This window comes from Ochotona princeps, chromosome 15 (assembly GCF_030435755.1).
Source record: "Ochotona princeps isolate mOchPri1 chromosome 15, mOchPri1.hap1, whole genome shotgun sequence".
In the NCBI taxonomy this organism is placed as follows: domain Eukaryota; kingdom Metazoa; phylum Chordata; class Mammalia; order Lagomorpha; family Ochotonidae; genus Ochotona; species Ochotona princeps.
The window spans coordinates 45,335,064-45,362,777 of record NC_080846.1 but is presented as its reverse complement, the minus strand read 5'-3'; the positions used below and the strand labels follow the sequence as shown (position 1 = coordinate 45,362,777).

The following is a 27,714-nucleotide window of genomic DNA, read 5'->3' as shown; positions in this document are numbered from 1 at the left end:
TTGTTCTCACTGGGGAAGTTCAAAGCCTGTTGGTTGCCCATGTCTGCCTCGGAGCGTCCTCAGGCCTAGGTGCTTTCTGCAGTGTTGTGCCACCTGCTTTTGGAAGAGGTAGTTGAGGTCCTCTGTCAGATTGGAGGAGCCAGTAGTCTTTTCTTTGATGTGTTTCTCGGTGTGTTCTTCATCCTTTCTCTGGAGTCAGAAATAGAGGTACCCTCATCTTGCAGCATGCTCTCCTTGGCCGGACCACATGTTCATGCTTTGTCCCTGAGATCAGCAATCCTGTGGGTCTAAGGTACTAGGCAATTCAGGTCTCCCTTCCTAGCTTACCTTGGCAGATATTGTAGCCAAGTCTTAAAACTGCCTGCTGCATTTCCCATATGTATCTGTGGATATGTCAGCCTCCTGGGAGGGCCTCCCCAGAATCCGTCCCAGGCTGGCCCCCAGCCCCAGCTCTCATGCACACTGGTGTGTACCGTCGCCTGCTCAAGGAGGCCCCTTGAGCCCCTACTAGGCTGTTCTGTAGAATTGGCTGTCTTGTGTGCCAGCAGCTATAGCAGTCCACCCCCAGCCCCAGTCCTTGTGGATGCAGGGGCCAAACTTGTCCCACCCCCAGACCCACCCCTCGTGCTCCCCAGTGACCCTCCAGAACCCCTACCAGACTATCTCGCACAGCTAGTTGTTGTGTACACTAATGAGTGCTGTGGCCTGGTCTGGCCTGCCCCCAGCCCCGGCCTTTTTACTCTTGTTTCTTCTGTTGCTTGATGCTGACTCATGTATACTCATTATTTCCTGAGTTGCTAGCCCTCCACCCAGGCTGTGATAACGGAGCTTTAAGAAGGTAGATCAGTGAGGAACAGGGACCCCAGCCCTGAGGAAGGCATATAGAACGGCACCAGTATACCCCTAGCAGTTGCCAAGGGCAACGGAGGTGCTTTATTCTGATTTCCTTGGGCGGCTCCACTTCTGTGGCATTTGGAGGCTACTTAATAAAAAGTTTTTATTTTGAGATAACTGTAAATTCACATGTACTTACAGGAAATAATACAGAGGAAGCTCGTGTACCCTTTGCCATCCCTCCCCATCCCCCCAGGGTCACAATAGACAGAGCTATGGTACAATATCATGGCCGGGCCCTGGTGCTGATACAGCCAATTAAAGTCCATCGGCACAGGCTTCTCTGGGTTGCCCTTCCGTGGTCACACCCTCGTAACCCCTGGCAATCACTAACCTGTTCCCTAGTTTTACACTTTTGTTGTTTCAGGACTGTTGTGTGAGTAGAATCACGCTGTGGTAATCTTTTGGATTTTTGACCAAGCATAATTCTCAAACATCAGTTAAGTAACCGGGTCTAGCAATAGTTGTTATTGCTGAATCATGTTCTAGGAAATGAACATAGTCACAGTTCAACTGTTGAGCCATCAAAGCATGTCTAGATTATTTTTAGTTTGGCACTGTGATGAAGCTAGTTGCTGTAAATATATTCAGCTTGTGTGTGGACAGTTTTCCTTTTTCCATGGGAAAGGCCTAGGATGTGATGCTACGTAGGGTTCCTGATACATGCTATGTTTAGGAAGTGGGCCAGGTGTTTCCTAATGTGTCTACCATATTACATTCCTGCGGGATCCAGTGCCTCAACATCCTCATTAGCATTTAGTATTTTTTTTAACTTTAGCAATTCTGCAAGGTACATAATATTTTGTTGTGCATTTCATTTGCATTTCCCCAGTAGTTAGTGATGTTAGATACCTTTTCTTGTATTACTGTATCCTCTGGCGAAATGTCTTTGACTCATTTTCTCACTTTATAAAAATAGAATTTGATTATTGAAGTTGAGAATTCTTTGTTAGGAATCTTTCAGTATACATGGTGTACAAAGTTTTCAACTTTGATGAAGTCCAGTTGGTTCTTTGTTTTATGGATCATCTTTTCAGTATCAATTCTGGGCTCCGTTGCCAGGCTCCAACCTGAGGAGTTTTTCCCTAAGCCCGTGATCCAGTTTGCAGTTGGAGGTCATTATATATGGTGTCAGGCTGTGACTGCAGGCTTTTTGCTTTTGGTTTTTCAGTTGACTGCTATGCTTTTGTCTGCTTGGACCATGCTGAACTCACCTCTTGTTCCCTGGATTCTGTTTGGTTTTGCTCATAAAGGCTCATTTGGGGTTTGCCATTTGGCCTGGTGGTGAAGGCGCCAGTTAGGATGCCTTCCTCCCACATCTGAAGACCTGGGTCCAATTCCTAGTCCTGGGTCCCAGCTCCAACTTCCTGCTGTGCACACTGTGGTTGGCAAGGTGACAGCTCAAGTTCTTGGGTCCCTGCTGCCCAGGCAGGTGACCTACACTGAGTCTTTGACTCTGAACTTTGGTCTGGGCCAGCTGTAGCAATTACAAGAAATAATACAGACATATTTGGGAAGTAAACCAGTGAATGAGAGTTCGCTATCCCCTTCACACTAAAAAAAAAAAAAAAAAGAATCCTTAGAGTGCGTAGGCAGACCAGCATGTAATGTCATGCAATGTGCAAACAGGGAGAGTTGGCTGTCTCTGGTCTGTGTTCCCATTATGTCCTTTGTCTTTCCCCTTCCTTTATCCTATACTGAGTAAGAGAAAAGGGGACAGCTGTCATTGCCAGTTCCTGGTCTTGAGAGGACCCACATGATCAATGTTAAGTTTAACATGAGTTTTTTTTTAAGGTTTATTTATTTTGCTTGGAATTTATAATCACAGAGAAAGAGATCTTCATCCACTGCTTCATGCCCCAAATGGCCACAATGGCCAGAACTTGCAAGCCTGAAGCCTGGTGCTTCTTTCAGGTTTCCTACATAGGTGCAAGCACCCAAGGGTTTGAGCCATCCTCTGCTGCTTTCCCATGCTATAAACAGAATGCTCAACGGGAAGTGGAGCAGCCAGGACTCAACCTGGCACCCATATAGAATACTGGCACTGCAGGCAGAGCTTAACCTACTGTGTCATGGTACCCATCTTGCTTTAGAAGTTTTTAGCTATAGATATTCTACCAAGTTGATTTTCCTTGATTTTTTTTCTGAGGGTTTTATCACGCATGTATGTTAAATTTTGCCCGATGCCATCTGATCGAGATGCCCACAGTAACGTACACTCCACGGTAACATACACTTCCCTATTAGAACTCCTTGTTCTCATAGTCTCAACGAACACTTCATGAGATGTTACTTGGGCGCCCAGGGTCAAGTGCCAAGCACTATCAAAGTCTGGCCTCTGCTCGCCCTTCCAGCTTCTTGGTAATGCCCAAAGCTGCATAAGATGACCCAAGAACCTGAATCCGTGCCTGACCTATGGGAGATTGGGTTGAGTTCAGGAAAGCTGGTTTCCACCTGGCCCAACCAGAGTTAGGAACTGACCCAGTAGGCAGAAGACCTGTCTCTTCTATAGGTCTGCCTTTCAAATAAAAATAAATAAGATTGACAACTCAATGTTAGAAAAAATTGTGATATATTTGAGTGCCCTGGGGCTCTCTGCTTCAGAGTTATCATGCAGGGAGGGAGACAGACGAGGGATTGGTCGGTTACAAATGCCATTGGAACGATGAACTCAGAGGACCATGGGCATCAGAGGTGGGCGTGCCCCCCACCAGCAGATGACATCTAAACCAGGAGGCGAGAAGACCTGGGAAGGGTGTGCTTTCTGACACAGCACTGGGTTCTGTTGAATAATGAGGCCATTCTCACCATTGTGAGATGGGAGAGGCCCAAAGTGGTAAACAGGTCCTGCACTGGGAGCTGGCAGGTGGTGATGCCATCCTGGGATGGCTGCACTTTGTCTCAAGAGCCCTGGGCAGCTAGGGAGGACCGCTAGGGTGTGTGGGAGGCCCAAATGGATTTGGTAGGAGTTGACACTAGAGGTAGAGGGGCCAGTTAGAGCCTGGTGTCACAGATCAGATGACATACGAGCAAATGCCTAAATCATGTTCCAGAGGTTGTGGAAAATGCACAATTTGAGTAAACTATGCGTGGGTTTCCAAAAAACTCTGTCAAAATAAACTTTAAAATATTTATTTGAAAGGCAGAGTGTGGTCCTCCATTTGCTGTGTTCCTTCTGCAGTGTCCACAGCACGTAGGACTGGACCAAGCCACAGCCAGGAGCCTGGAGTAGAGTCTTGGACTCCCACGTGGGCAGCAGGAGCCCATGTCCTTGAGCCATCAGCTGCTGCCTCCCGGGGTGTCTGTTAGAAGGAAGCTGAGGTCAGGATTTGAAGACACTCTGAAATGGGATGTCAGGGGTCCCAAGAGGAATGGTGAAGGATTACTCTGAATAGACTCTAGTATAGCAACTGGGTTATGGTCTTGTCATCCAGGGCCATTGGGCGCATAGTAAGGGCAGGACTGAAAAGAGGGGAGTAGGATTTTTTTTTTTTTTTTTAGATTTTTTGTTGTTGTTGTTGTTGCAAAGTTGGATATACAGAGAGGAGGAGAGACAGAGAGGAAGATCTTCCGTCTGATGATTCACTCCCCAAGTGGCCGCAATGGCCCATGCTGCACCTATCTGAAGCCAGGAACCTCCTCCAGGTCTCCCACGCGGGTACAGGGTCCCAAGGGATCCTGGTACATTTAGGTGAGGACTTTAGTGGCTAGGCCACCGCCCTGGGCCCAGAAGTAGGACTTTGAACTCATCAGTTTATCTCCTTAAGGGGCGACAGTGAAGTGGATATTGATGACTGGCAGGAAGTTGGCCACTAAAACCTAGAGCTCAGGTCAAAGAGATTGAGATGCAGGAGTCGGTATCAGCAGGGCTTGAGCCCATCCTCAAAAGGATGGATAGAATAAGGAACAGGACTGAAGAACAACTGAGGCAGGGTTATGGTCTGGTGGTTAAGAAGCCATCTGGGGGGCCCGGCATGGTAGCCTAACGGCTTAAGTCCTCACCTTGCACGTGCTGGGATCCCATGTGGGCACTTGTTCTAATCCTGGCAGCCCCACTTCCCATCCAGCTCCCTGCTTGTGGCCTGGGAGGGCAGTTGAGAATGGCTCAAGACCTTGGGACCCTGCACCCACGTGGGAGATCCAGAAGAAGCTCCTGGCTCCTGGCTTTGGATCAACGCAGCTCCAGATGTTATGGCCGCTTGGGAATTGAATCAATGGACAGAGGATCTTCCTCTCTCTTCTCCTCCTCTCTGTATATCTGACTTTCCAATATAAATAAATAAATAAATAAATAAATAAATAAATAAATAAGTAAATAAATCTTTAAAGAAGCCATTTGGAATTGCTGCATCTGCATCAAAAGGCCTGGGTTCGAGTCCTGGCTCTGCTGCTAATTCCAACTCCTGGCTAGTGTACCTGGGGAGGTATCCAACGACAGGCCACCCATGAGGGGGACCCAGACAAAGTTTCTGGCTGCTGGTTTGGGCCTGGCTGAGCCCTGATGGTTGTAGGCATTTGGGAGTCAACCAGCAAGTGGGAGATGTCACTCTCTCTTTTTTTTTTGTTTTAAGATTTATTTTTTATTTTATTTGAAAGGCAGAGTTACTGAGGGATGTGGGGGGAAGAATCTTCCATCTCCAAGTTGACTCCCTAAATGGCCTCACTGGCCATTAGGTTCTGAAGGCAATTCAGAAATGAAAGCAAATATGTTGGTAGAAAATAGTTCAGAAATCAGACATTTCTCCCCCCCCCGGCCCCGTTCTGTTTCCCTCCTGTAGCCGGCCTGAGAGTATCAGTTCCGAAGACAGTCTGGAATTCTTTCTCGAGGATGACATGGACGTTGATCTGGTAACCTCACCACCGCTCTTACTGAATCCTTCGGTTGGGTGACACACAGCTGTTCATTTCTGTTTTGGAAATCACAGTTTTCTGTCTTGAACATGCCACACGTTTCCCAGAGGTAGTGTGATTTTACTGGTGTTTTCTGATTGGATATAAGGTACAACTCTGTCATTCCATCATTCAAGAAAAATGTCGGAGGATAATCATGTGGGAAATGTGTGCCTGTGTGACGGTACTTACAAAGTTCATTGTGATGCGTTGTTGAAGCTGTGCTGTCAGACACCTGCGCACCTTCACATGAGCTTTTGAAGTGTCCGCAGGTCGTCTACAATCTTCCTGTCCAAACAGCCGCTTTGCCGTTACTGCTTATTCTTTTGGGGGCCTGGGGTTATCGGGGAGCTGAGCCAGGAGGTGACCATGCCTTCAGCAGAGCAGCCCAGTCCTGCTCCAAGCCCCACTTTAGCTATCCCACCCTACATTTGATCACAGGAATTCAAAAGGAATAAAAACCACCACCCGTTAGGATGCCTTTTTTGGTACTTTGTTGTTATTTGCATGATACAGCTTGTAGGTATGGGGAGTCCGCCCTCCTCCCTGCCTCCCTGCCTCCTGTTTGATACTGTAATAAGCTTTCACCTAGTCAGCAGGTGTAATTATGATTTAAAAACCAAACCAAAACAACAAAAGGCAAGAAGAACCCATAACATTTTCCTGTCTGCTGTTTCTCGAGCGTGTGGTCCAGCAGTGCTGAGAGCGTACTGGTCACAGATCTCTGAGGTTTCCATCCCACTGCAGAACTTGGCACTCAGCAGGAGCTCCCCTCTTCCCCCTCCTGCGACCCCCGGACAGCCTCCACTCTCCATTCTAAGAGTTCGACTTTAGAGACTTCGTGTCGGGTGGGTGTTGTGGCACAGCACATTAAGCTGCCACTTGGGATGGAGTCCCATGGAGTTCTTGGGTGGGATGTTTCCTGTTCACGTCGGACAGTGTCAGCAGCCCCACAGCTGGGCTCCTGCTGCTCACACGCTGGCCTGGGCGGTGCTCCTGGCTCCTAGCTTTGGCCCAGCCTTGGCTGTTGAGATGTTTGAGGAATTAACAGCAGAAACAGAAGGGCTCACACATTCACTCTCTCAGCCTTTCAAATGAGATTGACAATGAGTAAGGAAACATTTGAGATGACTTAAAGCAGGGTTTCTGAACTTTCAAAAACAGTAGATAACCCCATTTAAATGTAATCATGCAGTATTTGTCTTTTGTGACATTATGTCTGATGTCCCCAGCTTTCGCCTATGCTGTTGAATCTGAGAGTCTCCATTTTTGGTTTTTGTTAAGGCTCATTTATGTTTATTTGAAAGGCAGATTTGCAGAGAGGAAAGACAGATCTTCTGTCTGCTGCCTGACTTCCCAAATGGCCACCAAGACCTTGGCTGAACTGAACTGAAACCAGGAGCTTCCTCTTGTCTCCCACATGGGTGCAGGGTCCCAAGGCCTTGAGCAGAGAGCTGGATGGGAAGTAGAGCACCCAGGACATGAACTGGTGTCCATACCGACAGAGGATTAGCCTACCATGCCACAGTGTCTGCCCTTCCTTTGTTTTTAAGGGTGAATAATATTTTACTAAGTGCCTACACCACGTTGGCTTCATCATTTTATTCATCAATGGACAACTCTGGTAGCTTTTTTCTCTTGCTATTGTAAATAACAAAACATGTAAATGCTTAAGTCATGTTTAAGAGTAATTTTCTTATGGTAACACATACATAGACTTGAAAATGTGGAAAACACACTGCCCCAGCCGCCTTCTTTAGCCCACCTATTCCCGTTGCCTTGCCTTTTTCCTGCCCATCTAGAGAAATCCCGCTTGCACAGGTGCCACCCCCGCACTGAATCCTTTGTTCCTGACCCATTAGGAGCCAGAGCTTTATTTCAAAGAGCCGGAAGAGTTACTCCAAGTGCTCATGGAGCTGGAGGAACAGAACCTCACACTGGTGCAGTACTCCCAGGACGTGGATGAGAACCTGGAGGATATACACAAGCGAGAAAGAGTGATCCAGGAAAAGATGTGAGTTATGACAAGGGCTTTGGTTCTGTCTCGCGGTAGCTAACAGGAGACTGCATCACGTGGCTCTCCTCCCAGACCCTCTGCGTTCAAGCTGGGGTTTTTATTAATCAGGTTTTTGTTGCTGGATATCAAAGATAGAAGTGATATTGACACAGAATGGGCTGGCATTCATTTGATTTTGCTCACTACTTGCTCTCACTTGTTAACACTTGTTTCTAGCTGGTTATGAGAAAAGAGCATTTGAAAGACCAAAGGAGTATAACTTGGCACCCACGGCCTTCATTTTTGCTCCAAGGTACTTTTACCCTCTGCTTGGCTTGCGGTCGCTTCTTCCAGCAAGTCATGCTTTGTTGGCAATTCTGACAAATGTGCTTTCCTTCACTGTGACTCTCAGAAAAAACAAGGGTCACAGTTAATCATGCTGTTCCTTCTAACGGACCTGTTGGCACACTCGGGTTCTTTTTTTTTTTTCTTTTAAGATTTATTTATTTTTGGGCCCGGTGGCGTGGCCTAGCAGCTAAAGTCCTCGCCTTGAACGCCCCGGGATCCCATATGGGCGCCGGTTCTAATCCCGGCAGATCCACTTCCCATCCAGCTCCCTGCTTGTGGCCTGGGAAAGCAGTTGAGGACGGCCCAATGCATTGGGACACTGCACCCACGTGGGAGACCTGGAAGATTTATTTATTTTTATTGCAAAGTCAGATATACACAGAGGAGGAGAGACAGAGAGGAAGATCTTCTGTCCGATGATTCATTCCCCAAGTGACCATAATGGCCGGTGCTACGCAGATTTGAAGCCGGGAGCCCAAATCCTCTTCTGGTCTCCCACGTGGGTGCAGGGTCCCAAGACTTTGGGCCGTCCTCGACTGCTTTCCCAGGCCACAAGCAGGGAGCTGGATGGGAAGCAGGACTGCCAGGATTAGAACAGGGGCCCATGTGGGATACCGGCATGTTCAAGGTGAGGACCTTAGCTGCTAAGCCACCACGTGGGGCCCACACTCAGGCTCTTACGAAGAGTTCAGGGATGACGAAAATTTTATTGCAGTTAATAAAATTCTGGGTTAAGGGGGTTAAGCAACAGAGTACAGATCTGGGTACCTACCCATCATCCCAAGAGGTAGAATCTTTTTTTTAAAGAAATCTTCTGGGCTGGAAGATGACTTTTTTTTTTTTTTTTTTTTTTTTTTTGCAGTATTTACTTACTATTAGTGGAAAGAAAGAGAAGGAGAGAGTGAACAATGTTCCATCTGCTGGTTCCTTCCTCAGACAGCCACAACATCTGGAACTGAGCTGGCGTGAAGCCAGGAGCTTCCTCTGGGTCTCCCACACAGGTGCAGGAGCCCAAGAACCCAAGCAATCCTTTGCTGCTTCCCAGGCCATACCAGGAGCTGGATCAGAAGCAAAACAACTGGAACTTAAAGTGGTGTTCATATGGGATGCTGACACACCACAAATGGAGTCTTAGTGTGCTATGCCACCACACTGGCCCCAAGATTTATTGTATTTGAAAGGCCTAGGTAGGACAAAGAAGAAAGGGAGGTTTTCCATTCACAGGTTCGTTCAGTCCCTGAATGGGCACAATGTTTGCATGGCTGAAGCCAGGAACCAGGAGCTGCTTCTGGGTCTCCCTTTGGGTGCAGGGGTTCAAACATTTGGGCCATCCTTCACTGTTTTCCCAGGCACATTAGCAGGGAGCTGGATCAGGTGTGGAGCAGCCAGGATACACACCTGAACCATGTGGGAAGCTGGTGCTGCAAGCAGAGGCTTAGCCTAGTGTGCCATAAACAGTAGGTCCAGCTACAGTTAACTTGCGAACAAATTAGTTCAGAGAGTGAGCACTAAGGCACATATCTCTCAGCCACCCATTCCCACTGCTGTAACTTCTTCATCTCCCGGTTACCCCGGTCTGCACAGCATGAGCTAGCACCCACATCCCCACTCCGTGTGATTTTTGATGTGGGGGTACAGGATGAATGCAAACAGGCAAGAGAAAGGGGTCCTCACAGCACTGGTCTCTGGGGGTCTCCGTGGGAATCTTGAGGGGAGGGACGCAGGAGCCGGCTCCTCCCGGTTCCCCAGATGGCCGGGTCACCCGGCCAGTCTGAGCGCGCTGGTGCGATGGCTCACAGTACAGCTGAATCTCCTGACCGCTCTGCTCTGCAACTCTGTCTGGGGCCTGGGAGAGGGGACCCCACCAGTGGGAACGGGGAAGACAATGCCCTCAGTTGGAAATTGAAAGTGGTAGTTGTCCATTTGTTTTCTCAACTTGAAACGCTGCTTGAACCTTGACCATGTCTTGACTCCTATCTGCCTTACTAGACCTAGATGTGGACAATGATATAAATGTTGGGGTTCACTGTGAGGTTCAGTGGCAAAATCCTTGCCTTACATGTGCCAAGATCCCATATGGCATCGGTTCATGTCCCAGCTGGTCCACTTCCCTTCCAGCTCCCTGTTCGTGGCCTGGGAAAGTAGTAGAGGACGGCCCCAGGCCTTGGGACCCTGTACCTGTGTGGGAGACCTGGAAGAAGCTTCTGGCTCCTGGCTCCTGGCTTCTGGCTTCAGACCAGTCCAGCTGCAGCCACTGCAGCTGTTTAGGGAATGAACCAGTGGATGGAAGATCTTTCTGTCTCCTTCTCTGTAAATCTGCCTTTCCAATAAACATGAAGAAATCGTTTTTTAAAAATGTTGAAATGTTGAAGCTCCTGACAGGTTTTTTTTTTTTTTTTTTTTTTTTTCATTTCCTTCCACCAAACTGTGACACCCAGCCTGGGGTCTCTTCTTTTGCAACAGAAACAGCAACGTGGAGTTCCTGCTGGAGCACAAAGCCATGCTCAAAGCAAACTGTGTGAGGGAAGAGGAGAAGGCAGCAGAGCTGGAGTTAAGATCCAGGCTGTTTAGTTTCGGAGAATTCAATTCAGAAGCCCAGGTAATCGTTCTTGACCTTCAGTCATTTCGTGTTGGCCCTTGATAGTAGACAGTTTGCATTCCTTGTGTCCTCGGCAGGGGGGAGCTAGCGCCACCCACAAGGCCTACACAGCTGATGGAGGCAGAAAACCATTGTGGGATTACCTGCCAGTCCATTTACACAGGTACAAAGCATTCAGATCAGTGTGGGAGTCTTATCAAACACTGCTCTGATGGTTGTAAAATATATCAAAGTTCCTCCACCCTTCCCCCAGATGCTTTTTTTTTCCAGTAAAGGTGTATATATCATTAAACGAACCACAGCCCATGATGGCTCGGGACAGGGGGCAGACGGGGTGTAATTCAAGGGGCTGGCAATTAGGGAAGGCAATGAATCAACGCAGATATCAATGAAGCAACGTTTGCTCCGCCCAGAGCTTGTAATTCATGCATTGTGGCCTGTCAGCCCTGCACAGATGCCCTGTGCCACACAGCAGTACACTTACTTGGGAACACAGAAGTTCGTTTCTCCAGGTTGAATGCAGACCCCTTGAGGGCAGGGACTCTTAACCTTCTTACCTTCATGCTCCTGTGACGTTTGCACTCAGTAAATGTTTGTTGAATAGAGATTAGATGAGTTGTAGAGCCCATGACAAAAGCTATCTGACACTGCTTTCCTTGTCAAAGCCTCCAACAGGATAAACACGGGAAGCGTACATATGGGGCTAACAGCAGTTCTGGATGTAAACCGGAGACAGATTTGGGAGGACTGTATCAGACAACAGCTGTCCTCCACATGTGGGCAGGGGTGGAAAATTCAGAGCTGGCTGAGGCTCTGTCACACATTTCGTGCAGTGTCCCAGTGCCCTGAGTTAGTAAGGGATGTGTGTCACGTGCCTGGAACAAGAAGGGTGACTGGCCACACTGTGATTCCTCAGCGTTGCTGCAGCTTTCAACACCACTTTGCTACTAAACCCTGTGAAGTGGTCAGTCCGGTGGCATTCCGTATTGGGTGACCATTGTCACTATGTTCATAACTTTTGCATCACTTCGATGTAAAATTTTACATTTTACCCATGATCCTATGTACAGGTCGTACTCATAAGTGCGTACACATTGTTTTGCAACCCATCTGCAGACTTGCTCCATGAAAGCTGGAGCTCTAGCCTTGTCAGACACCACTTCCCCCATTTGCCCTGGCGATGCCAGTGTCTGTTTTCTGTCTCTCTGAATTTGGCTCTTCCGGGTGCTTTATATAAACACAGCTGTACAGTATTTGTCCTTTGGAATCTAGCTTATTTCAGATAGCATAATGATTTCAGGGTTCCTACATGTTATCAGAATTTGATTCCTTTTTACATTTTCAAACAATATTCCATGGTTATAAGGGTAGGCATACTTGATCCATTCATCTACTGATGGATACCTGGGTTGCTGGCACACTTCAATTATGTTTTATTCTGAAGGTGGGTGTTGTGGAACAGTGGGTTAAGCTGCCACCTGGAATGCCGACATCCTGTATCAGAGTGCCTGGCCACTCCACTTCTGATCCAGCTTCCTGCTACTATGCACCCTGGGAGGCTCAAGTGCTCGAGCCCCAGCCACTCATATGGAAGGCCCAGTGTAAGTTTCTGGCTGTTGGCCTCAGTCTGGCAGTCTCTGTTGTAGGCTTCTAAGCACTAACCCAGTAGATGGAAGATCCGTCTTTCTATTTCAGTAGATGGAGGTTCTGTTTCTCTGCTACTTAAACATCAAGTGGTGAATAATTCCGAAGCTGCCAAATGTGAAATCCATAGCTGGGTCTCTCCCTCTGCCAATCCCAACCCAAGCCCCTTTTATCCAAGATTGGGGGAACCTTGAAAAAAGGAGTGTTTCCCTCCAGGCCATGGCACAGCTTCTTGCCAGCCCCCTGGACATCTTCCCTCAAAGTGAACCACTTCCCTAACTTGGCTCTCTAGACATGGGTCATGTGATACATCTAGATTCTTTCCTGTTCATTGTGTTTGGTTGTGTTGCTTGTTCGTTGAACATGCAACGGAACATGAAAGCTTTCCTGTCGTTCAGTGTGCAACTGTGTGTGTCTGGTCTTCCCGTTTGCAGCACGGGCTTGCAGTTGAGTTGGGAGAGCTGTAAACAGCACACAGCAGGCCTGGATTGGGATGATGAGATCCTTGAGTTGTATGCCCCTGTGCTCACCCCAGTTTGAGTGCTTTCTCCTAAAACATTGCTCTGGCCCATTCACCTCTGGGAGGCGTCGGGTGTTGTCCTCCTGGTTCCTGAATCTGCCACGGTCCTGCCCCGTTGTACTGGGAGTCAGCCTCTCACCCAGGTGCCCCGGGCTGGCCCTGCCATCTGGTGGCAGAGCCAAGGATCAGTTCTACACCTTGTTCTGTCAACAGGCCTGGACCCTGTCACCCTTTGTCTCCTCTGGGGCAGGTCTTCCATCTCTTGTTCATACAGGAGTTCTTCACTCTCATGCCCTTACTTCCTAAACTACCCTTAACTTCAGAATACCCCCTTTTATTCTCCTGTTTGATGGTGATCATTATGTTTTTAATGTGTTTTTTAAAAGACATTTATTTATTTATTGGAAAGGCAGGTTTACAAAGAAAAAAAAGAAAGGTCTTCCATCTGCTGGCTCACTTGTCTAATGGCCACAAAGGCCAGAGCTGAGCCAATCTGAAGCCAGGAGCTCTTCTGGGTCTCCCACGTGGGTGCAGGATCCCAACGCTTTGGGCCGTCCTCGACTGCTTTCTCAGGCCATGAGCAGGGAGCTGGGTGGGAAGTGGAGCAGCTGGAATACGAACCAGAGCCCATTTTTGGATGGCTGGTGCTTAGAGATGGAGGATTAGTCAGATGAACCACTGTGCTCATGCTTTGTCAGTTCCACTGTGGCAATATCTTTCACATGTAACGCACAGTATTTCAGCTTTTCCTACTTGTGTTAGGAAAGCCTCAGGTTTCTAAACCTGACATAACGTTACATGAACAGGAAACACAGGGTAGTGTTATTTTAGGAAAGGGAACAAAGGGGCTTTAGGGCAACTAGGGCTTAACACTGCTTTTGCTTTTTTGTTCTAAAAGGGTCATTTTAAAAATAGGAAATACAAAGAAGTGTCAGAAAAATGAAATTTATGGATAAATTGAGTTGGGATACAAAAACTATCAGAAATACACCCCTCGTACCAGATCTTAGCTTGTAATTAAGTGTCGGATGGATGGAGTCTGTGGTTCCAGATGGGTTGGCCTTGGCTTCCGTAGCCACATCTGTCTTGAGTGTGTTATTTGTCCTTGGCTTTAGGGTCGGTCTCTTCTTGAGCAGAGTCGGGAAATGGGGAAGGATGCTACCTGGAGAACGATTGTCCTTGCCCAGCAGTTTGTTGAGATCCTCTTAGCTGCAAATACCGGGTCCCCAGTGGAGAAAGAGAGAAGTTTTCTTTTGGTCCCAGGACACGTTACCTACAAGCTCAAGAATCTCCACCAGCAGTTAAAATGGCGCAGTGCCGAGGTACAGGGATCAGCAGGGTTTGGCCTAAGCTTCTGTTTAGAATAGAATACTGCCGTGGCTTCCCATTGGAGACGGTGAAGGCTCCTAAGAAGGCTTTGGTACGCCAGCCTGGGAATCTGTTAGCTTGCAGATTTGTTCTTCCGAGAACGCAGTTGCTTATTCAGGAAACATTTATTAAGTGCATGGGTCTGTGCAAGACACTATTTTAGATATAAACCTAAGACGTAGCTCCTGCCCTCCACGTGCTTAACCTCTGTCACACAGGATGACTGTAGTGTTAGTGATCCTAAGAAATACAAATACAAAAATGGGAGGAGGCGCATATATTTGCTGCCAGGAGATATATCAGAGCCATACAAAAGGGTTAAAAAATATATGTGTGTGTGTGTGTATTACCTTTCCTAAATGTTTATCAGAAATACGAAGATATTCAAGCAAAAAAGATCTTCCTAATTTTTTATGCTGGCTTAAAGTATTTTTAAGAATCAGACGTGTTGCTATAGTAATGATCTAACCGAATTATCATACGGATTAAATGTGTTGTATTTCTCACTTGTCTATGTCATTTAAAGTTTTTCTCTAAAAAAACTGTTGGTAGAACATGTAACACACTGAGGAGGAGTTTTACACTGACTGGGCAACCAGATAGTGCTGTGATGTTTTCTGTCCCCCTTTCCTTCTCCATCCACCGCAGGAAAAGCTGATTGAATCACTCAGCAGAAAGATTAACCAAGTATACAGGGTCTGCATTGGGGATGCGGAGGTTGGCAGCCTCAACCCAGTGCAGAAGCTGGTCAAAGTGGAGTCTCGCCTGGTGGAACTCAGTGACCTCATCGAGTCCATCCCCAAAGAAAACGTGGAGGCGATCGAGAGGATCAAACAGAAAGAACGGCGGCAAAAGTACGGTCCATGCGTCAGGATTCAAGCAAAGGGGTCTTCTTACAGGCTAGGGGGATGGGCCCTTGGGTTGAGCACTACAATTGAGTGAACTTGTGTGGAGAGCTATCACGTGGCACAATCATTATCTGTCAGGAGGAGCCCTCAGTGGGAACCTACGGGGAGTCCGCCTGTCAGAGTGCTGGAGTGCCACCCAGTGGCCTTCCTGGGTATCTGCCACTGCCTACACAGCATTTACACATGAATTCAGTTACTCCTCTAAACCACCTGATGAGGCTGATGGTCGCACTCGTCCTTGCCTGCACCGAGGCTTTCAGGAGAATGAGATGTATAAATTGCCACACCCAGTGAAACAGGATGTCTAGAAACATTCTGTCAGGGAAGGGCTGTATGTGTATATATGTGGGCAGCTGGGTGGTACTTGTAGAACGGGCACGGGCACAGCATCTGCCTGCCTGCACACTGTGACTTGGGCAGCAGCGTCACCTGTCAGTTGGCACTAACGTACTTGCCACCACCCGGGGCTGCTGTTACTTAATCGACATCAAAGCAGGAACGCTCGGCATTCAGTAAGCCCTTCCATGTTGAGCCTGTTGACCTGCTTACACCATTACTAAACACGGGGAAAGGCAGTTCCTGCACAGAAAAGCAAACTTGGGGATATATGAAAGTGACCCTGAGGGGATCTACCAAATATAACTTAAAATTTTACTCCTCTAAGCTGCTCTCACCTCGACTGAGGACAGTAGGAACAGCCGGGGTATCTAACAGCTGTGTTGTCCAAGAAGTACAATTTGTTTTCAGCACTGATACACTAATCTAATTCCAGGGATTCTCCTTCTTACTGAAGAGGGTTTTAGTCGATTTTCATCGCAGAGTAGAAATTCCTAACAGCATCAAATTTCACACTATTAAAATGCTTCTAAGTTAGTAACTTAGAATTGTATGGCCCATTAAAATAGCTACCATGTGGTAGTGAGTGCCTCTTCTGTATAACTTATACCCATGTATGTAGTAATCTCACTTAATTTTCCCTCATAACCGTTAGAAGAGTAGCACTTGGTCTTTATTCAAAAGATCAACTTGGAAAACACACTGGCGTGGTTATTCATTGTCTAATCCACTTGTGATTTCTGTACATTTCCATTCAAGTTACGATTCCGTATTTTAAGATGGTTTTTGAAGGGAGGAAAACGCCTCAGGCTCCTCCCACCAGCTGCCGCAGAGCTCAAAGGTGAAGCGCTCAAAGGTGAGGACTGGTCTCACTTGACCAAGATCTGGGTAGCTTTTACTTTCACCAAAATGGTGAAGCGAAATTTCTTCCCATTTGAAAACGGGACTTAAAGTTTTCCTGAGTATCCACACGCCATCGGTATAGGTAAGGATGGAGCGTGTCCATTTCACCTTAAGGGGTTCTTGTGTTTGGAGCATCACCAACTAGTAATGGTGTCCATCTTTTTAACTTTCTGTGAATTAGAGAATATTTATGAGAATGTTTCTCCCCTCTTGGGTGACAGGTTACGTGAAGAAAAAATGAAAGAGAAGCAGAAACACCAGGAAGAAAGGCTGAAAGCTGCCCTGGAGAGAGCAGTGGCCCAGCCAAAGAAAAAGGTACGTGCTTCACGGCCACGGCCCGGCACGTCAGTGCCAAGAACAACACACCTTGTTGGTCTCGTAATACAGTCAGGTTCAGCTTTCAGTACAAAGTCTCACAGCTTCAACTACTGCTTGCTGGTTCCTCCTTACTTTTGGAATAATTCAAATATCTAGGTCTATGTACAATTCCATTTCATTCACTTTTTATTTGAGGGAAATAAAAGGGAAATCTTAACTGTTGGTTCACTCCCCAGATGTCGGCCAAAGCCGGGGCTGGGTGCCCACATGGGTGACAGGGCCCAACTACTTGAGCCATTCCCAACTGCCTCCCAGCACGTGCAGGTGCAGGGAGCTGGGATCGAACGAGCAGCAAGAGACTCAAACCTAGGCACTCTGTCTTACACTAACTACAAGGCTAACCACCCACCCACCAGGGAATTCTTTTTTTAAACAGATACTACAGGTCTGTGGTTCAGAATTCCAGAGATGGGAACCCAATGCAGTAGATCTCCTCTGTTCTCCTTGGGTGCAGTATCTTTTAACACTCAACTGCATCCTTTTTGAAGTCCCCTGCTTATATTCTTTTCGTTAGGAAAGCTGGCTATGCACCTTGTTTTTTTTTTTAGAATTATTTATTTTTATTACAAAGTCAGATATACAGAGAGGAGAGACAGAGAGGAAGATCTTCCGTCCGATGATTCACTCCCCAAGTGAGCCACAACGAAGCCGGGAACCTGGAACCTCTTCCGGGTCTCCCATGCGGGTGCAGAGTCCCAAATCTTTGAGCCGTCCTCCATTGCTTTCCCAGGCCACAAGCAGGGAGCTGGGTGGGAAGTGGAGCTGCCGGGATTAGAACTGGCGTCCATATGGGATCCCAGGGCGTTCAAGGCGAGGACTTTAGCTGCTAGCCCACGCCGCCGGGCCTGATCCAGTGCTGTCTTAAGGAATACTAGTGAGTCTTGTAATTCCCACATTATAGAGGACATCAGACATTAAAAGAACTTGTCCAGTCACTTCCAATGTAGAACTGGGACCAGAAGCCAAGATTCCATCAAAAGATAACCTCTCTAATCAGAAATGTGGCACTGGCGAGGAGGGAGCAATGTTTCTTCTGTCATAGGCCATTTGGGTATCTAACATCATTTGCAGGCCACACAAAATCAACTTAAAAATAGTAGCTTGCCAGATTTTTTGATTCCCACATGGGACTGCCTTGGCAGGGCCAGACGCTCCCCACTCCCGGGCTGAGTTCATGTGGTCCATGACTTACACAGTGCCTGTATGTCTCTGCATGCCTTGCCCCTTCCTCTGGGATGTATTCAAAGTACAGAAACTCAGACTGCTACAAAGTTAACGTGGACATGCACTCTTACATGGGAGCACTTGCTTGAGAGCCTTACAAGCATCCACCATTGTAAGCAAGAACTTTAAGAAAAATCTCTTATAAAAGTTTATCATGCTCACTTGAAACAGTCAAAAAATGTGAGGACTGTGTTGGTGTTGTCACATAGCAGGTCAAGCTGCTGGCCTGCAGTGACAGCGCCTCATGGGTATGGGTTTGTGTCCCAGCTGTTCCTCCTCCGATCCAGCTCCCTATTTATGGCCTGGAGAAGGCAGCAGAGGATGGCTCAGGTCTTTGAGTCCTTGCCACCCACGTAGGAGACTAGGAGGAATGGCCTGGCGCTGCCTCACCCTGGCCATTGCAGCCATTTAGGGAGTGAACCTTTCAAATAATGCATCTAAAAAAGAAGTGATTATCTTAAAATAATTTGAAACACTACCTTTAAAATGGTCTTTATCCGTTTTAATTCCATTCTTCCTATGATGACAACCTTCCTAAGGAAAGGCTCACCAGGTTATCACTCTTCCCTGTGTTTACTAGTCTAGCCCACAAGATGAAATTTTTAACATTTTTGCTAGTATTTATTAAGATGTATTCATTTATATGAAAGGCAGAGAAAGGAAGAGGGGCAAAGGAGATACCTCCCACCTCCAGGTTCATTCCCCCAAATGCCCAATGGCTGGAGCTGCACCTGTCTGGGCCCCAGAAGCTTCTTCCAGGTCCCCCATGTGGGTACAGGGCTCAAAGCACCTGGGCAGTCCTCTGCTGCTGTCTCAGGCATGCTAGCAGGGAGCTGTATCAGAAGTGCAGCAGCTGGGACTTGAACCGGTGCCTGTATGGGATGCTGGTGGCGGCCAGTCTAGTACATAGTGGATGCTCCATGAGTGCTTGCTGACTTTAATGAGAATGAACACCAAAACTGGAGGAGAAAGAGTCATGTGATGGTTCAACCACACACAATGGTCAGTCCCCTTCAACAGGGGAGATCTCAAAGTATTAGCAAAAATCACTCAAGATTTGTGACTGTTAAAAACGTTTGAAAAGCATTTTGGGGATTTTTAGCTCAAGGACATTTTTTATAATAATGGAGAGACATACAGCTCATGATTAAGGTCCTTTGGAAGCAGGAATGTCACGGACAGTTTCACATGAGAATTGTGGCAGGCAACAACGGGATACACTGCCACTTGGGACACCCTACTGGGCATCAGAGTGCTAAAATGAGTCCTGGACTGTGGTCTCTGCCACCCACACAGGAGACCTGGATAGGACTCTGGGTTCCTGGCTTTGGCCTTACCTGGCCCAGCCTTGGCTGCTGTGCAGATTACGGGAGTCAACTGCTAGATGAAAGCCCCTTCTTTGTTACTCTGCCTTTCTAGTAAATGAAATGTTCGCACTTAAATGTCATTAGTACCGCCTCTGAGACAAAGGTGGCAATTTCTTCACCCATTTCATTTAGAAAACTTCTGTTACAAATAAAAAATGGGAGACAAAGGAATCCCCAAACTAACATAAAACCCACTGAGAAGTGGCATGAGTGCACAGCCCCAGAGAAAACAGGTGTGAGGCAGAGGCCTTCCCCAGGCCCCTCCTGACTGGAACCCTCTCTCAAGCCAACAGTAACAAGGACGCTGAAGGCCGCACCGGGGTCTCAGGAAGCCCATCCCACCAGAGCTGAACCCCACGGCCCTTCGGGAACATGAGATGTTGCTCTCCAATGCAGTGCTTTTCAGGGCTGGCCCTACTGAGACCCCATGCTATATGATGCTGCTATCTGTCTCCCTATTTCCCTATACACTTAACAGCTGTGACTTCATGTCTCATGGGTGCTCAATTTGCTGTGCAGCTCTAGCTGGCATGTTAGACATCCACTAGTCATCAATCCCAACTCTTATGCCTTGTGAAAATCAATTTAATGGTATTATATATGCTTCAGCAGAAATGGTTATGCTAAGAATGGCATTTTACTTGTTCCAGGTGGGAAGACGGCTCATCTACCGTTCCAAACCGCCATCTGCCAACAAACACACAGTACTTCTCGTCAGCGATACGAGAATAAAATCTATAGAGGAAGAATACTTTTTTGCTTGAATGGAAGACAGACATAAGGTTTCTAGGATGTTTCAGGTGTAATTTGTAGATTCGGCCTTTTCAGTAATGGCAATATGCTGTTTCATTTACTGTCCTAATCAATCTGAGGAACAAAGGCCTTTTTTCAAGGCTGCTAGACTGGGAATTTTGGGGGGAGTTGTAACCATCACATTTATGTGTATATATCTGTGACAAAGTGAGGGCTATGCATCTGAAAATAGTTTACCAATGTAACTACCTGATGACAGTTAAGGGTAATGGTGGCCATTCTGACAACCTGAGGATTGTTTTCTCAACCCATGTCTAGCCGTAGCATACTATTTTAACTGAAGAATGAATGCATATTTTAAGATTTATACACTGTTACAAGGTATAAACAGTTTTGATGAGTTTAAAAGTTAAAACTACTAGCTTATGGTCTTAGACCTTAACAAGGAGATTTTTTCTTCTCATAGTAAATTCTGTCCAACATCTGTTTGCATCCTAACAAACCTTATGCCTGCAGCCTGTCAGTAACAATTTCTATTGTGCCTTATCTCCACAATTAGAGAACATAGTATTTATACTGTATTCTTATTTAATTCTAAGAAAATGCTTAACTTTATACATGCTATAGTTTGATTTTAAAAGGTCTCGGTTAATATATAATACAAGCACTGCAACTCACCTTTATAAAAATTGCTAGGCATCTATGGAAGAGTACTTTGCCGACCAAAAGCAAACCAAGTTGAGTAAAGCGGAGTAGCTTTCACAGCATTAGTTCTGTAGAATCATCTTCAATTGTGTGAACATTATATGGACAGCCCACAAGTTGAAAAAAAAAAATTTATTGTCTAGAAATGTACATATAAACCCCCCCACCACCACCAAAGATGCTACTCTCTCATTTCCCCATCTTCTTCCTCTTCTTCAACACCTCTGATATAAAGGACATTATTACACCTAAAAAGAGAAAAAGTTAACTTTGTTGTTTTAAGTGGAAATCATGATTTGAATATCTAAGATTGTGAAAATACTGAATGTTACTCTTTCTGTTTAGAAACTCACATAAAGATTTGTTAAAGCACAAGGCACTTAAATGACTTCCCAAATTACTAGAACACGGAGGTTTGAAGCCACTATTTAAAAGCTGTTATGACAAAAAATCCTTACCAAACAGATTTGAGTAAATTCAAAACTACACTACAAGAATCAAAGCCATTGAAAAAGGTTACAGCAAAAGGCCACAAAATTACTGATATCAGAAGTATCTTCAGGGTGAATAGCCCCAAAATATTTACACCTCATTGAAGTCTAGTTGTACAGTATTGTTAAATTTAAATGGGTAAATTCTGCTCATTAACTTCTCAAGCACATTAGTGTTTACCTTATCAACACTTCACCCAGATGTCCAGATAATGCCCCATCTATGTATTCTTCTGTATTTGCAAGCTTGAAATAAAAGGAAATCTATTAGTATCACTGCACAAAAGGAAAATTACAAAACATACTTAATACTGGTGAGAAAAAAACTTATTAACTGAGACCTTTCCATGCTAACTTAAATTTATCTGTAATTAATAGTGAGATTAGCTGTTACTATTAAGTACTTTTTGGTTTCATATAAGTTTGATAAAATTAATATCCATGGATGTAGGATACATAATAAAACTTGTTTCAAAAGTTAAGCTTTCCAGTTTACATGTTTCTTTCATTAGATAGTAAAGCAATGTCTTAAGTCTCCAGTTTACATGTAAATTATGGTTCTAAGATTCCAAACACTAAATCTCCACATACAAGTCATCGGGCGGTATCCCAAAGCTATAGCTAAGATAACAGTCAACAACCACAGCACTGAGTACAATGTATGCACTGGAGCCTCTGCTGTGACTGATGAGGAAAAGCCTATACCTGCAATCCCAGCATGCCATGCGGGTGCCAGTTCAGGTCCCCGCAGCTCAAGCACTTGGGCCCCTGCACCCCCATGGAGACCTGGATGGAGTGCCTGCCCAGCCTGACCAGAGCGACCATTTAGAGACAAACCAACAGAGGAACAATCTTTTTGTCTAACCTCCTCCCTGTAACTCTGCCTCTCAAATTTCTTTTTTTTTTTTTTAAAGATTTATTCATTTTATTACAGCCAGATATACACAGAGGAGAGACAGAGAGGAAGATCTTCCATCCGATGATTCACTCCCCAAGTGAGCCTCAACGGGCCGGTGCGCGCCGATCCAAAGCCGGGAACCTGGAACCTCTTCTGGGTCTCCCACGCAGGTGCAGGGTCCCAAGGAATTGGGCTGTCCTCAACTGCTTTCCCAGGCCACAAGCAGGGAGCTGGATGGGAAGTGGAGCTGCCGGGATTAGAACCGGCGCCCATATGGGATCCCGGGGCTTTCAAGGCGAGGACTTTAGCCACTAGGCCACGCCGCCGGGCCCTCAAATTTCTTAAAATGTCTGCACAAACAGCAGAAGTTAATCAGGTAAGAGTGACCTTTGTTTTTATTCAACAAGCTATTTCTCATTCTATATCAAAATGTTAACTTTCCATGTACACTCAGGTAATAGAGTTGTAATTTTTTTTAAAATACAAAACAGACCATTTTCATTTATTTGAAAGAGCTACACTCCGATTTCCTTCCCAGTCAGGCTAAACGCAGGAGCTCCATCCAGGTCTCCCACATGGTGCAGTGGACCAAGCACTCGGCCATCCTCCCCTGCTTTTCCCTGGGCAGTAGGAGTAGCTGGGATACAAACGGGCCTATTTTGAATGCCAGAACCAAAAGCAGCAACTTTGCCTAGTTCACTGTAACACCAGCCCCAAACTTGTGTTGTTTTAAAATTACAATGGGGCTGCGTCCAGCTCCCTGCTTGTGGCCTGGGAAGGCAGTCGAGGACAGCCCAAGGCCTTGAGACCCTGCACCTGCGTGAGAAACCCAGAGGAGGAGCCTAGCTTTGGATCGGCGTGGCCACTTGCGGAGTGAACCAGCAGGTGAAGATCTGCCCCACCCCTTTCCCTGTAAATCTGCTTTTGCAACTGAAAAAAAAAAATCTTAAAAAAAAAAGGGGGGGTTTTACAATCGGGCTGATGTTGTGGCACAGGGATAAAGCAACCTTTGCCAGTTCAATTCCTAGTTGCTTCATTTGTCCAGCTGGAAAAAAAAGATACCTTCAGTGCCATCTGGGGCTCATTAACATGAGTGGTCAGCACGGTGGTATAGCATACTAATTCTCTGCCCACAGTTGCCAGTATCTCTTATGGGCACCGGTTTGAGTCCAGGCTGCTCCACTTCCAATCCAGTTCTCTGCTTATGGCCTAGGAAAGGCCTTGAACCCTTGCACCCATGTGGGAGACCCGGGAGAAGCTCTGAAGCTCGTAGCTTCCCCTTGGCCCAACTCTGGCAACCATTTGGAGAGTGAACAAGCAAATGGAAGGTCTCTCTGTAGCCCTTTCAAGTAAAATAAACCTTAAAAATACAAAACACCCATGAAGGTAGACTGCTGCATTTATAGTGCCATGCACTTAATGGGCACTCCATACATCTACCTGCTGAGCTGGCAGACTCCAAAGCTACTGTCAGTATGGTTAGCCACTCAGATAGCCTTGCAAGCTCAGTAGGAACCTGTTACATTCTAAAACCAAGTGTTAAGTGGATGTTATTTTTCTTGGGTATATAATATCCATACTCTAAAATAAACTGTTTGTAAGTCAATAGCATTAATATACTCATGCAGTTGCACAACTATCACCAATCATTCCAGGACATTTTCATCAAAATGGTTTTACCAGGGGGACAGTGCTGGTGGCCCATATGAGCACCTGTTCAAGTCCCAGCTGTTCCACTTTGATCCAACTCCCTCCAAGTGGTCTAGGGAAACAACAGAAGATGGTTCAAACGTTTGGGCCCTGCACCCAAGGTGACAGGCCTCGGCCATTGAGGCCGTGCGGGGAATGAGGCAGTGGATGGAAGACCTTGTGCTCCTCTGACTCTGCCTTTGAAATGCATGTCTTAAAAATAATGAGAAATGGTAAATGATTGCTGTTGCAGGAATTTTCTTGACCAAAGCCATCTTAGTGTCACCTAGTAAAGTGGAAGATGTTTAAGCAAACTCTCAGCTCTCTACCCACCAAAGTACTACTGTTAGTATTCCGTGTGCAAGTATGCAATCCTCCAATTCATGGCTGACCCACCACCCAGCTAAGTAATTTTTTACAATCTGCCTGGAAACAATTCCAACTAAAGAGCTAAAAAAAGGGGGAGGGGGCAAAAAACAAACAGGCATTTCTCCAAATTAGATAAATAACAAGCACATTAAAAGAAATCCACATCAAAACCACAAAGACACCATTTCACCCTCACTGGAACCTTTACCATTGCTAGTAGAAATGCAAACCTCCTTTGTTGTGGCAAGCAATGTGGCAGTTCCTGAAATAATTAAAACACAGAACCGCCATGGGAGCCAGCAACCCCCTTCTGGGCAGAGACCTGGGAGAGCAGGTTGTTTGATGACTGTTAAGTCATCAAGTGTCCCTACAGATGACTGGGCTAGTGCAATGTGACCAGACTCAAAAACAAACATGGTGAGCCCCTGCAATCTGTTAGGGATTGGTTCTCTCCTGTCACCAAGGATACCAACACCTGAGGATGCCCGAGATCCACTCTATACAACAGCACAGTAACTTGAAACTAAGAACTATGCACATCTTCCTATACACTTTACAATCATTGCTACATTACTCATGATAATGTCTTTATTCAGGAATGGCAAAACAGCCCTGTGTATGTTTGGTTCTCACTATATGACTACTCTTAGGAGTACTTAATTTCAGAGTGTAGGAAAGTGGTTATCAACAACGTGGGATATGGAGAGTTACTGTTTAATGGATAAAAGTTTCACTTTTAGATAATGAAAAAGTTCTGGAAATGAATACTGGTTGTAACCATACAATAATCTAATTACTATTGAACATCATCCATGAAATTGATTAAAGTGAACAAATTCTAATGTGCATTTTGTATCTATAAAGAATTTTATGGGGCCAATACTGTAGGGTTAACAGATAAAGCCACAACTTTTGACACTGGCATCCCATGGGGCACTGGGTCCTGGCTGCTCCACTTCTAATCCTGGGAGCAATGGAGGATGCCCAGGTGCTTGGGCCCTGGCACCCACGTAGGGGACGCAGATGAAGCTCCTAGCTCCAGGCTTTGGCCTGGGCCAGCCCTGTCCATTACGGCCATTTAGGGAGTGAACCAGTGGATGGAGGATCTCTAATTCTACCTTTCAAATGAATAAATCTTAAAAAAAAAAAATTATCAAAAAAATATGGCAGAATCACTTACAGCAACTAACAGACATGCAGATAGTTCTTTTAGCTAATCTGTCTTCTCCCTGAAAAGATGCATCTCATGCATTAATCTAGTATTATGCTTTTAGCATTCATTAAAAAAGATGAGTTTCACTTGAAAATTTTCTTTCATATCTAAGTGCTGGAAGAAGTTTTGCTTTTTTTTATTTTATCTCTTTGAGTTTTGCTTTTTTTAAAACTTTTCGCTTATTTAAAATGTAGTTGGGGGAGAACAGAAAAGGGAAAGAGAGGAGAGGAGAAATATTGAGAGAGGGGGAGAGATGGGGGCGTACTTCTGTCCAAGCTAACCCCCCAAATGCACACTGTGGTTGGGGCTGGGGTATCATGTGGGTTCAGGGGCCCCAAACACTTAAGCCATCCTCTCCGCTGTTCTCCCAGGCCCATTAGCAGGAAGTTGGATCAGAAGTGGAGCAGCCAAAACTCGAACAGGCGCCCAGATGGGATGCTGGCACCATAGGCAGAGGCTTCCCCTGCCAGCCCCCTAAAGTTTTGCTTTCGCCAGCAACTACCATATTTCCCTTATGACAGTCTGGTTCCAACACCTGAGCTTTCCTTACTTGGACCAGCAGGAGAAACACTGCTGTGACACATGGTGCGACGCACCCCCCCCCCATCTGACACCTAGCGAGTCCATTAGAACCACACTCCCTGGTCCAGGCTTTATTCCTTAACTGTGCTCGACAGTGGTTGACCTACGTGTATGTGGCATTACTGGCCCCAGAAACCCATGCACAAGGAGCCAGAGGGACGAGCCCAGCTCACCTGCATGTTCATGTAGCCGTCCACCGACACCAGGTAGCCCTTGTACTCCATGCCCCATTTCAGCTTCACCATCACCGGCTTTCCCGTTAACCCATTGAGGAAAGGCTTGGGGTTGAGGGGCAAACTCTGCACGGAAACAAAAGGATCCAAATGATTTCTTCCTCCTTGACCTGCCTTCCATGCCTCTCTTCTACCAAGTCACCCGCCGTGTAATAATACGCAAAGGCCGCAAGCCCTTCACTCCTGATTGCCCGACCAGGTCATCTGCACTTTGTGGAAGAGCAACAGAAAAAAATCACAGGGTTACCCGGTTTTGCTCGACAACGCAGGGAAAACCCAGCGCTCAATTAACCGCTCAGGAAGCCCAGGTGAAAGCTGTAACGAGAATCCCTCGCCTTAAGACACTGCGAGGGGGAGTGTGCAGACACACGTGCAGATCGTGGCATTGCAGGGGGGAAGGAAGAGGCGACCAAACCAACAACGCAGGGAGAAAGGCACAGCAAAGGCGGGTCCGACACGACCCACGCCTATAGAGGAGGGGAGGTTATTCTAGAAGGAAAAGGAAACGGTGCGGGCGAGAGAGAGGAATTAAAAAAAAAATCAGTTACTGTCAACACCCCCAGCGAGAGGCGCAGCCCACACATTGCCAGCAGAGGACTTGGGGTGCCTCTCCCCCAACACCACCAAGCATCCTCAGCGAACCCGGCCATTTCCCCCCAAGCTCACCCACTCGCCCCACAGACGGCAGACCCAAGGCGCGGCTGCCAGGAGGCCAGTCCACTCGGTGGGCCCCTGGGGGTCACCCCGGCGGCAGGTGGACCCCAAGCCCGAGCGCCCTGGGGAGCGTGCCGACCTCTCCACCCCCGACATCCCCTGGGGGGCCGCCGCCCGCCCCCCACGCCCGCCCGAGCGCCCGGAGCCCCCCAAGGAGGGTGGCGAGGCCAGGGCGGCCGCAGGGGCCGCGCACAGCCCAGGGCGCGCCGAGCCGGAGCGCGCCCCACGCGCGGAGGGATGGCGGCGGCGCGCGGCCCACAGCCAGGCCCGGCTCTCCCGCCGCTCCGCGGGGACGTCCCCCTTCTCCCTACCATCACGACTTCGGGTTCCTCGCCGCCGACGCAGAGCCAAAGCCGTCCCGTGCCACCGCAGCAGCTTCCCCCCAAGGCCCCGAGCCGCGCTGCTCAGGGAGAAATGGCCGCCAAATCCCGCCGTGACCTCTCACCTGCCGACGCCGCGCTCTCGCCTGCTGTGATTGGTCAGAAAGAGACGCGTGCTGATTGGAAGAGCTTAGGGCCGTGTCTCCTCGCAACCAGAGGCCTCTCCGGCGTCTGGACTAAGTGAAGTGGTAATGGCTGGTGGGGTCGCCTAGGAAACGAGGCGACGCTGCAAAAGTAGGCCTTTCCGGCCTGGCTGTCCCCGCTGCCTGGAGGGCAGGCTGTATCTGTTTATAAAAGGAGGACAGTGAGTCC

The 27,714-nt window shown here is 47.1% G+C and overlaps 2 protein-coding genes across 4 annotated transcripts in view; one reads left to right on the top strand and one right to left on the bottom strand.

The window, feature by feature from the left end:
- The window catches only part of CCDC38 (coiled-coil domain containing 38), a 63,384-nt gene extending 42,870 nt beyond the window's left edge, over positions 1-20,514 (top strand). For 2 of the 3 annotated variants that reach the window (XM_058673058.1, XM_058673059.1), the window contains 7 exons: positions 5,673-5,742; positions 7,647-7,798; positions 10,592-10,727; positions 14,007-14,213; positions 14,908-15,113; positions 16,628-16,721; positions 20,026-20,514. In XM_058673058.1, the coding sequence (XP_058529041.1) occupies positions 5,673-5,742; positions 7,647-7,798; positions 10,592-10,727; positions 14,007-14,213; positions 14,908-15,113; positions 16,628-16,721; positions 20,026-20,139 (979 nt within the window). In that variant the 3' untranslated portion in view covers positions 20,140-20,514. The remainder of the gene's footprint in view (positions 1-5,672; positions 5,743-7,646; positions 7,799-10,591; positions 10,728-14,006; positions 14,214-14,907; positions 15,114-16,627; positions 16,722-20,025) is intronic. The other variant, XM_058673060.1, reaches the window with a different exon arrangement.
- A 440-nt stretch (positions 20,515-20,954) lies between these two features.
- On the bottom strand, positions 20,955-27,487 carry SNRPF (small nuclear ribonucleoprotein polypeptide F). Its single transcript, XM_012926351.2, has 4 exons — positions 27,334-27,487; positions 26,249-26,374; positions 21,506-21,570; positions 20,955-21,081 (listed from the first exon to the last, which is right to left on the bottom strand). Exons 1-4 carry the CDS (start codon positions 27,334-27,336, stop codon positions 21,015-21,017), a joined length of 261 nt encoding a protein of 86 aa, XP_012781805.1. The 5' UTR covers positions 27,337-27,487; the 3' UTR covers positions 20,955-21,014.
- Positions 27,488-27,714: the final 227 nt, after the last annotated feature.